Source organism: Nyctibius grandis, chromosome 8 (genome assembly GCF_013368605.1).
Source record: "Nyctibius grandis isolate bNycGra1 chromosome 8, bNycGra1.pri, whole genome shotgun sequence".
In the NCBI taxonomy this organism is placed as follows: Eukaryota; Metazoa; Chordata; class Aves; order Nyctibiiformes; family Nyctibiidae; genus Nyctibius; species Nyctibius grandis.
Window position 1 is genome coordinate 18008670 of NC_090665.1, and position 11271 is coordinate 18019940.

The following is an 11271-nucleotide window of genomic DNA, read 5'->3' on the forward strand; positions in this document are numbered from 1 at the left end:
AAGTGGTCTCGAGGTTTTTCATTCCTATCTGTTTGTTTTAATCTTTTGTCTTATTTGTATGTGGAAAGTCTTGAGGCAGATAAATATTTTGGTTGAAAACAAATAATCTGAACAGCTTTTCAATTGAATTGACTTACTTGAAACAAGCCTATTCAAAAATAACTTTTTGAACAACCTCTGGTCTCAGTGGTCTCCAGTTTCTTAACAGCTTTTTGTATTTGCTTAGCATAACGTGTATCCACCCAGGTCATAGTTTGTGGATATAAATATTTTTCTGTTCTTTTAACTCAAGTGGTGTCACCAATGAACATGGCATGGGCACTGCTTCCTATGTTAACACCTTCTTTGTTCTTCATAAACACACATTCACGCAGCCTTTCTGGTGCCTTCAGTGTTACTCAACACCAACTAGAAGTATTACATTTAAATTTTTCAGTCAAATTTAAAGGTTTGATACTTCTCTACAGCATAAATGAGTATCTGCAGTTCCACTATAACTTGTATAGGAAGCATCACTTCAATTCTGTACTTCAGGGTTGAATTTGCATCATTTAATTAATTATTGCGATATTCTGGAGCAATCATATTTTCAAGGTTTTGCATATCATATGCCAACAAGCTTGTTTTTGTGTTTGCTTTTCATGAGACACAGAAAGGGCAAATGCAGCCCAGTCTAAACAGAGGAGAGGGAAATGGAAAGGCTGCAGAGCTCCATGATGGCAGTTCACCACGTTCCCTCCTCTTTCTTGCTGTGAATCTCCATCTGAACATGCACACCTCACAGCTTGTCATCACCTGGGATTAAGAGGCAATAACGACACTGGAAGATGATAAATCAAATCAGGCCTTGTCTCTCATCTCCTTTTCTTGCTTCTGTAAGCAGAAGATTCAGGAGCAGTGCAGTCATGACAGAAATCAGTCCCTCTTAGCTCTGGGCCTGCTCTCCAGACTGTCCCAAAGAGGCACTACCATAATGGCATTGTTTGCTCTGTTTCTATACAGTAACTAGAAAAAATTGCTGATGACCTGAGCAGAGGACAAAGAGCTAACACTATGCTGAGATGAAGTTTTTCCCAGAGTGCCACCCAAGACAGGCCTGTCTGCAAAATAAATATATAGGAACTAACAGTATGTCTTTTCTGACAAAACAGAACCAGAGTTGTAGCACAGGTAGGATTATCTAAGGTGATTTTAGGCAGCAAAGGGAAAAACTGTAGTGAGGGAGTGAAGGGAAGGACTTCAACACTGCTAATTACTTGAGGACTAGGCAAGCAAGGACTCTGATGATAGGCAGACTGGGCTGAAGTCCATACCACTAAACTTTGTCTGTTAAGCAGAAATGCAACTCTTTTTTAAGTTCAGGGAAATGGGCAACTAGGGTACACTTTTAGAAGGAAAATTTTTAGACTGCTGGGGCAAAATTGTTGCTCTGATATTTCTGAGCATCCAAAGACTGCACACAGCCTCTAAGCCGTGAAAGACCGTCTTCGAAGAATCTGCATACACACCGTAGAGAGTTCAAAAATATCTACACTGGAAAGAAAAATTAAATGCTGAAACATACAACCAGGCTCTCCAGCGATTTTTATCTCTGGATGAGATAATGAGCTTTTATGTACAGAGATCAAAAGTATTAATGTTATCACCCTGGAAAGATAACTTATACATCAGTTTCTCCCTGTGCATTTTTGCTTATGTCAGCAGTTTGCCGGAGTGGCAGAAAGTTAAGATACTATAAACCTCACTATCAGTCAATATTCAAAAGCCTTTGAAAGGCCTCAACACACACTTATCTAGAGTGGTGGAGACAACTGTGTTGGACAGTATGAGGCAAAGTCAATACAGTTAAAATTAGGAGCTTCCTTTTGAGAACTCTGGGTTCTTCCTGCCAACACAGGTCTGAAAAATCTAAGAAGAATAACAAGAAGAAAGTGTTTCTGACTCAAACACACTCTTGCTTGCAGAGAGGAGTGGGGTTTAGGCTTCCTGGTTTAAAGCTGTATCATGACCCACTTGTTCTGAAGTAGGTCAGTCTGCGGTACGCTGAACTGAATCAGAAAGGCCAGCCCAAGAGTAGTCTGAGTTAAGGGAAAGATGTAAAAAGCCACTTCCTATTTCTGTTATGTTAGTAATGGGTGCAGTGAATTTTTACTAAGGGGAGCTTTTGCATGCTGTCAAATTTTTTTTTCTCACATGCTGTCTTTTCTCATGATTGTCAGGTCTGTCAGATGCAGAAGGACTGTGATATTTCCTTGTTTCTGCTTGCTGAGTTAAAAGGGTTTAGGTAATTTTTTCTAAGGTTGTTATATTCTGGCGTAGATAACCTGCTTCCTCTTGCCCAAACAGACACCACTATACACATACATACACTTCTCTGTGCATTGTTAGAGCTCCTTCTCACTTCTGCTCTGTTATTTCCAATGCTAATCATGACACCACAGCCATGAAAAATGTTAAAACTATATTACTTGTATAAGGAACATGATCTTCTGGGAGTTTGCTAGGTAAGAGCTATTCTGGAAGAAAGAGCTGGCAGTGTGTTATAGAACAAAGTACTCTCTTTCCCAAAGGTTGTTTTTCATCTTTGCATGGCTTTTTTCATCAATTTAAAGTTATCTTGAATAAAAAAAAAATTACTAGTTGCTATTTGCCCAGAAAGTGTCACCTACAAGTTCCTGTTCACATGAGTAGATGCATGTGTTGTTTACCTACAGTGAGATAATAAGTACCAGAAAGGAACAGTAGTTCTCTTCTTTCCTCTTCCATTTGTGACACACTGCTTACAATCCCATGCAGTCAGGCAGATTCCATACACTCTTACTTGTTTCAGTCAAATTTTCACTTAGCTGAAGTTTTTCTTTGCTGTCCACTTTTTAAAGGAGAATCTTTCCTCTTAACTTTGCCTTACCTTGATGGGTAGACCTGACAACAAAAAAAAACTCAAAGCAAAAAAACCAATAAAATATATTTATCTTACCCTCTCTGAGAAGAACTCAGAAATGCCTTTAATCTTTCTTTCCATGGTCCAGACTGTGGGGGGCTGAAGGCCTTTTGGTTAAGGAGAGCTCTGTATCATGCAGTCAAGACGGCAAAGCTGAGGGTATCAGGTAATTACGCGTGTATTCTGCAGTCAGATTGTCTGAGCTGCAAGATGAAAGCCAGTGAGTTATCCGGATGCACCTAGTGAGGAAAATAGAGGAGCACTTCTCCTACACGTACCTAACACACAATTGAGTCAAACCACTTTGAGTCAGGAGGAAACAAAAAGCTCATGATGAATAACAGGATTTCTAGTAAGTCTACAATAGAATTGAAAAAGATAAATAGTGAAAGTCACTTTGTTTTAGAAAAAACAGCTTCATTTAAGTGGAAGTGTGTTCATCTCACCATTGTTTTTAATAAAACAGTCAAAATAACTCTGTTGGGCTTTTATATTTCATTTTTATAATGCCAAAATTCATTAAGCATTTCATATAAACCATCATGTTTTCTACATATCTATATGCCTTCACTAAGTGTGGTAGTCCTATTGCATTGTCTCTGTGTTTCTTGTTTTCTAAGTTTATTTACCATCATTCTGATGTACTTCATATGGATGAGCAAAACAATATATATGTATATCAGCCATTCATTGTGATTAGCATTAATACAGCACTACCCACTTTCAAATCCATAAAACATTTTTGCCTACTCTCGTACCAATTTGGAGGATGCTATAGAGCGAGCAGCTCTTTGAGATTTGCGGTATATCAGATATCTTTTAGATTTACATTGGCTCTGAAAGACACTTTGACCATTTATTCCTAGACATAACAGTATGAAACATTCAGATGCCCACTGGAACACATAATTGTATTTTTCAACCAGCTCTAGTAAATGTGCATGTGAAAAAAGAAATCACTGTAGTAAGGCATATAGCTAAAATATTAATATTTCTCAGATATGCGTGAGAAGCTTTTTATGTGAACATTTTGATTTGTATTCCTTAAGTACAGCTATATTACAAAGCTTATTCATACGTGAGATGCTGCCACATTTGAGTGAACGGTTGAAGTTACCACACTGACCACTCTACAGCTCTGATTTATTGGCCACATTAAATCTATGATTCTCAAATTCCCATTTGCCTACTTTGTAAGTTTATAGTATTCTCACTAGCTTTGTACCTGATCAATTATAGTATTCTCACTAGCTTTGTACCTGATCAATGATACTGCAAGGATATTTAACTACTAGTTTAATCTTGACACTGTAATTATCAATTTCACTGCAAATTGAACCACTTACTTGAAGCCATCTCCACTGACACAACTCTAACTAGATGGCTTGGCCGGTCGGTGCATAGCACCTTGCTATCCCCCCACCCAGGTATGAGTCTGTGGCTTCTTACAGATTCGTAATGTTTCTCTGCCCTTGGTACCTAATGATGCTATTCTACTGTCACCTCAATATTTGTTATATGAATTCTTGGTACAGAGTTTATCCCCTTGCAAGCCACATTCCTTCAAGAACAATCTATGTTTTGATTAAATTTTATCGTGCATAAGATATAGGAGGAGTCTAGTACAATTTTGTTGTACTAGACCATCCTACACATAAATGTTTTGCCTTGGCTTACAGGCACATGGCCAGAAGAGAAGAGTGTTACAATTTGCATCATAAATGTACCTAAAGTTTGACTCAGAAATAAGAAATACTTTGTGCTCTGTTTTATATACTTTGGTACACGCCTTCAGTAATCACAGTACCCCAACTGCACTATCTCAATGTTTTTTCCCTAAGTTACTTTATCCTGTAGCTGCCTATTAAGTGTATCCTATCACTCATGCTTTTTTCACCAGGGAGCCCAAGTGCTGGGCCACACTGACCCTGTTTCCAGAAGCTCGTGTGTCTCTTCTCCCTCCATTCTTACCATGAGCATGTTCTTACCAAGTGCGTTATTCTTCACAGGCTGAAAACTGGCCAACTAACGAAAAGCGTATCTGATATCTTATTACAGCTGTCCATGTGTGTCTTGTCATTCACCACGGCACAGGAAACAGTTAATGTGAGACCCTGAGCAAGCTAAATCTTCTCTGAAGCCTGTGGGCTATTACATCCATCTCCAGCAGTAAAGAAGTGAAGTAGGAAAAAATCTATAAGCCAAACAGACAGAAACAACATAATCATCTTCAACTTCAGCCAGGACTGTGATTTTTTTCACTGAAAAAGTGGCTCAAGATCATAATTTCTGATAACTGAAAGTAGTGCTCATTACAAGAAACATGGCAATAACCTTCCCTTTAAATTTCACTACTACAGCTGCTACTCAAAAACATGAGTAGGATATCAAAACACGATACAACCAGCTTAGGTGTGAAAAGCTGTTGTGTTGTTGTTCTTCATCTTTTGTTTTCCAAGGCTTTCTCTGTAATTTTGAGATAATATACTTGAAAACATGCATAGCACAGACTAAGAGGGGCCTTCACCCATTTGTCTCTTGGATTTGCACATACTTTACAACCCCTCTTTGTGTGGAAGATGGAAAAAACAAGAGATGAGGAACAAAAACCAGTCTTCAACTGATAGTTAGGAGCTGTCATCAACTGAACAGTAATTAACAAGTAACTTTTTAGTAATTGCCCAGCGGATGAGATGTGGCAGGTTTTATATTTTAACAGCAAATTAAATCAGCAGGCTTGCTATTCCTTACAAAAATCACTGTCCATGCAATGCTGTTATTTTTATCATCATCTCTACTACCTTTAATTAACATCTACTGATTTTTAAAAACATAGTGTGCAGTGGCAGACGAAAATGCATACTAAAAGCCATTCCTCATGGTATACCTTTTTCTATATAGATAATTCCATAGGACTATACACAGATATGAGAAAGTATAGTATTTAAATACATTTTCCCCAATAGCCAACAACAGATCCAAATCCAGAACTGGAACAGGTCCAGATCCATGCATCAGGCAATACTAACCAACACTGGTCATACTACTGAATTGCTTTAAACTGGTAACTTACACAATAGCATTATTTCACAGACTTCTACTGACAGCTGCTCCGTGTAACTGATGAGAGCCCTACAAACACACTTTTCTCTGTTGTAAGAAAGGCAGCACTCATGGTTGCTTTGTGCTGGAGTGTGAGAAAAAAAATACTAAGAAATGAGTAAATCTTATTATGATTCCATATATGAAGAGAAAGTTTTCTGACAAAGATCCCAAGCTAATGAAATGCTGCAGAAATGTCCTGACTGGGAATGGTGTGAGATTGCTTTAGGACAAAAAAAAAAGAATTAAAAAAAGAAGTAAAAATAAAAAAAGACAAAACAAACAACCCCACAGAAAGATTATGCACAAATAGGATTCAGTAATAATACTCCAGCAGGCACAGGAATCACTGAGGACTGGTCTCAATACAGCGAGAATAGGAGACTTTGGAACTGAAGTATGAAGTTGTGCTGAGACTTTGAAGGGAAAGCTCTCATACCCATTAGCCAAATGATATCCAAGCTGTAATAAAATGCCTCATTGGCATTTTGCAAGAAAACATGATTTGTTTTTTTAAAAAAAAAATATATAAAGGAAAAGAAAAAGTCCCCAAATGACCATCTAATACTGCACATCAAATTATTCAACAAAGTCACGTATGCTGAGTTAGGAGCTGAAGGCCAAAGATAGAGAGGAAAAAGAAACTTACCTACACAAATGCAGAATAGCCCCACCAAAGTAATCAGGATTAAATTTTTCCTAGAAGTGGTCATGATTTTCAGAGCTGTCAGAACTTTTAACTGGCCACTTAAGGTTACTTGCTCACAAAAATGGGCCTCAAATCTGATGATTTTGGAGATACAACACTTGCTTATAATAAATACCTGCTTGTATCCTCAGGAATGCGTGGAGGCACATACTATTTCTACATGGGATTTCCTACCGGTAACATAACAACTTTATCAACCTATGCTATTGAGCATAGAAACCAATTTTCAAATTATTATTTTTTTTTCCTCCAGTGAGGTTGGTTATAAAAAATATTCAACCAGAATAAGAGGAACTAAAAAAAAAAAAAAAATCCCACGAGTCATAGCTCTGTGGATGAAGCATCTGGGTTTTTGTGGCGAGGGAGCCATGGCTGACAAGAGGAAGGACGAGTTGCAGAAGCGATACAAAACTTTTAACAGGCCCGACCTGGGAATACAGATTGCCACCCATGCAACTTCACACATAGGTCTTCGCTTTCTTATTTTCCTCCCCTGCTTTGAATTTGCTAGCTTGGACTCCAGGCTTTTCTGCACCAAGTTCATATATAGCTCTGGTTCCTAATACCTCCACTGATGTCTACCTATTCCCAAGGTAGGCTTGGGGAACCTCACCTTCTGATGCTTTTAACATGAATCCATTCATCGTGTCCGTACCATTTCACTGGTGCCTGATTTAGCTTGCAAACTCTTTGAGCCCAAACAGGAGCCTGCACCAGTGCCGGCAGGTGTGGGACAGAGCTCTGTGGTTTGGCCCAGAAGTTAAGGGAATTCCAAGGGAACGTGCTGGGTATTTACTCCTCCCTGGGAGGTAAATAACTTCTTACATTATATCCTTAATATCAGGGACATGGAATCCACCTGCTGGAAATTAAAGCCAATTAATCTTGCCCTTTCAGAGTTTCACCCACAGAGAATTGCCAATTCCCAGATTTGCAGAGCCACAAGCAGATTGCTTAAGTTCTAGCAAGTTTTGAAGCCAGGAAATAACAGCCTTATGCTCATGAACATGATTTGGAAAACCCAACACCTCTCAGCTCCTCTCTCAAGGACACCGAAAATGACTGACATTTAAGTTTAAATTAAATTAAAATTAATGCTTCTCTCTCTATGACTAAAAGGTACCAAAAGCCAAGGCATAGATTTATCTGCAAGACTCTGGTGTTGACAATGAGAAGACTACACCTACACAGCCTATTTGGTCACATCCCTGAAGTCCATGGGGGCCATGTAATAGTACCTAAAAAGCTGAGGAGCCTTCCTCATTCAACCTGCACCCATGTCCTACCTGCTCCTTGAAGTCCCATTACAGTTTTCCAGGCATCATTTGTACTGCAGTAGTGTCCGAAGACCTCCATCAAGAGATCCTGCATCAGGAAAATCTCATTATGCTAGAAGTCATGGGATACTACAGAAAATGCATAAAAGGTAGGAAAGCACTGCAGCTGTCTCCTCTAGTGACAGCCCTTTGAGAGCAGACTGTGTTACCATTATCATAATCTTTCCTTCTCAGTGGATGAGCTAGAAGCTTGCCCTGTAACAATATGTGTAAGATTTCTCCTGAACACATAGAGAAACTGGTAAGAAAAATTCCCTCAAGCCTTATTAAGATGAAATTGAGCTAAGAACAGGTCTTCATGTTAAGCAAAAGCTTCATATATAGCTGCTCTCTGGGGAGGATGAAGGAATTATATCCTATGGAGTTCATAGCTACCCACAGGGCAAAAAAAGTGAGCAAGGTGGAAAGTGGCTTTAACAGGTGTGAGCACACTTGCCTAATTGTTTCAGCTGGAGGCTCATAAGCAAAGGAATTGATTTCAAGGGGAATTCACCTTTTTCAACTAAAAATAAATAAACATATCACACAGTACACTTTTTCACATTTATTTTTTTCAACTCCAACTTCCATTTTTTCTACAAGCAGACTTCGCTTAACAATAGTTCAAGAAGTATTATAAGGCTAACTACAGTTAAAAGATAACATTTTGGCAGAAGACAGTGCCAAAGAATTAACAAAATAAACAGAATAAATAACCTGCTTTACGCATGCTGAACAAAACAAAAATAACATGCAATAGACATCATAAAATTCATACTCTGTACAACAGCTTAAGATAGCCCTTACTAAATAGTACTCATGTCATATTAGTGACATACACATATTAGTAAAAACAGAAACTTTAACCAAATGCTTAATTCAAGCAAAACAGTGATGCAATATGAATCAACTGAAGTTGTTCAACGGTTCCAAAGAAGCCAGAGATAGTGGTGAGTAAGCACACAACAGTGTACAAGACGACGATCTCAACCGAGAGGTTGAACCTAGTGGTTCTTCAGCCACATCTGTGTTTAGTTCCCTGCTGGAAACCATATCACATTGCCATCCTCTTGAGCTTATGGCTGTTAAAAAAAAATGAGAGAATACACATAAATAAGGACCTCAGCCATAGGTCAATTATAGATTTTTCTCTCTCTAAGATATAGCACCTTCTGAGAGAACAGCTTAGGCAGGAAAAGGGACATGTGGCATGACTGTGCCTGAAAAGACTCTAAAAAGGAGTTGCCCTGTCTGACAGGAGATGGAAAGACAAATGTGTTGAGCACTGCCATCAGAAGTGGCATTCGAGAGATGTAAGAAACTGACTTTCAAACATGTTCTGTTTTCATCAGCCTAGTAGTATTTAGATTTTTACCTCAGGAAAAGAAGATGCTTCTTCACCCAGCCTTCCTTAGGATTTACGCAGGCGTTCAGTCCACCATAGGTGTGGAAACTGGAAAAGAAATAATGATAAAGAGATCAGTAAATCATTAGGAATCCCTGCTAGTAAATACTATGAAGACGCATTTGGTCAAAAACATGCATCATAGTTACTCTATGTAATAAACAATAGCAACTGCTTTTGTAAATGCCAGTTAGATATGGGATGCTCCACAGCCCCTCCAATACTATATGAACAAAAAGAAACACCTAATGAAATTAAACTGTAGTAGCTGCTTTGGTCTCAGGGATCATTTTTTTGCACCATAAAGTTGTGTTCAATTAATTGGAACTATTAAGACAAAGAACTTTGCTGGATGCCAGAAATAATTTGTGAGACTAAGGAGAATAGTTGCTGTCAAGCTAAGGTGACAGATCAACATTTAGGAGGGCTAAAACCTTGTGGGAAAAAAATTCTGATCTCTGTGAATTAAGAAAACTCGTCACTTATGTGTCTGTTAACAGGTTTTGGCAAGGGAACACCCTGTGTGGGCTAGAGTGGCCCTCAGCTGGAGATGAAACATGCCTTTGTTAGTACAGATGATCCTAAACAGTCAGATTTATTATTTACATTGTACAGCTGTCCTATGAGTTAGTAGTCCCTATGAACTCAAGGTTGTCTATTTTGTTTACAAATATTACACACAATTTATTCAGTTAATTTAACGTTTTGGAAAAGCAAAAAAAATCATGCTTATAGTGTTCAAATCATTGTTTCTGCCGAAACAGATGTCCTAAGGTTAACGCATGTCGGAAAAAACAGAGGATCTTCCGAAAAGTAGCTTACATGATTGCATGGATATCGCAGACTTCACTGGAGAGCTGTTCAGTGTAACCCTTCAGGGCCCACCGAGGCAGACGCACTTTGGTGTAAGACAGGCAGCAATCCTGGTTGCTTTGTGCTGGAATGAAGGAAAATGACAAAGTAAATAAAACCCATTTGGACCACACTGTCGTGCTGCCTAGGGTACTCGCTGTTCAGCCCCCTGACTGTCCAGCTCCCCATCGACAGAAGAGGAGGATTAGGCAGCGTACTTTGCTGAAATTATCCCCTTCCACCTCTCCCTCGTCCCACTGCGAGCACGCACACCCCAGCGTGGCTGGCGCGCTGCAGAGCGGCACCGAGAACCGCTTCCCGGGGCCAAACGCCCGAGCTCACTCACCTTCAGAGGTGCCGCACAGGAGCAGCACCAGGAGCCCCAACAGGGAAGCCAGGACCAGGCTCTTGCTAACGCCAGCCATTTCCACTCCACGCAGCAGCTGTGCCCAGTGAGTGCTTGGCTGCTGCCTGCTCGCTGTGCCAGCCTTGCCGCACCTCCACCTGCCTATGAAGGGGTGGCGGGAGCCGCGGGAATTCACACGCGGGCGGGTTCCACTGTCATCAGCGGGTTTCCCCACGGCAAATTCCATCGTGCCCGATGCTGCCCCAGCACACCTTGCTGGTGCTATAACCGGAGATAACAGCGAGCTGGGGATTTTTTTTTTTTTTTTTTAAAGTAGGTTAGAAGATTCAGCCAAAAAAGAAAAGGAAATAAAGGGCTGTGAGGTAATGGTTCTGTGGGTGAAGCATATGTATTTTTAAGGGTAGGAGTGTGGGTTGTGAAATGAGGAAAGCCAAATGTAGGTAGCTCTTGGTTACCTCCAGAAACTGCGTATCTGCTGTGCTCTAGTTTAATAAGCCCAGCTTGGGAGGGAGAGGGAGGTGGGCCTAACCCAGACATTCATTTCAGTACGGCATGCTCACAGGAGCTGGGCAGCTATCT

General features: G+C 39.8%; 1 protein-coding gene across 1 annotated transcript; it reads right to left on the reverse strand.

Annotated features, from left to right (window-relative positions):
- Nucleotides 1-9122: 9122 nt before the first annotated feature.
- Nucleotides 9123-10750, reverse strand: CCL20 (C-C motif chemokine ligand 20). Its single transcript, XM_068407109.1, has 4 exons — nt 10672-10750; nt 10296-10410; nt 9444-9521; nt 9123-9150 (listed from the first exon to the last, which is right to left on the reverse strand). Exons 1-4 carry the CDS (start codon nt 10748-10750, stop codon nt 9123-9125), a joined length of 300 nt encoding a protein of 99 aa, XP_068263210.1.
- Between the last annotated feature and the right edge of the window lie 521 nt (nt 10751-11271).

Excerpts from the sequence above, each read along its gene's own strand:
- CCL20 (XM_068407109.1), bottom strand. The coding sequence starts at position 10,750 with ATGGCTGGCGTTAGCAAGAGCCTGGTCCTGGCTTCCCTGTTGGGGCTC. Across the intron at positions 10,411-10,671 it reads CCTGTGCGGCACCTCTGAAG|CACAAAGCAACCAGGATTGC; the intron begins GTGAGTGAGCTC and ends CCTTCATTCCAG. Across the intron at positions 9,151-9,443 it reads AAGCATCTTCTTTTCCTGAG|CCATAAGCTCAAGAGGATGG; the intron begins GTAAAAATCTAA and ends TTTTTTTAACAG.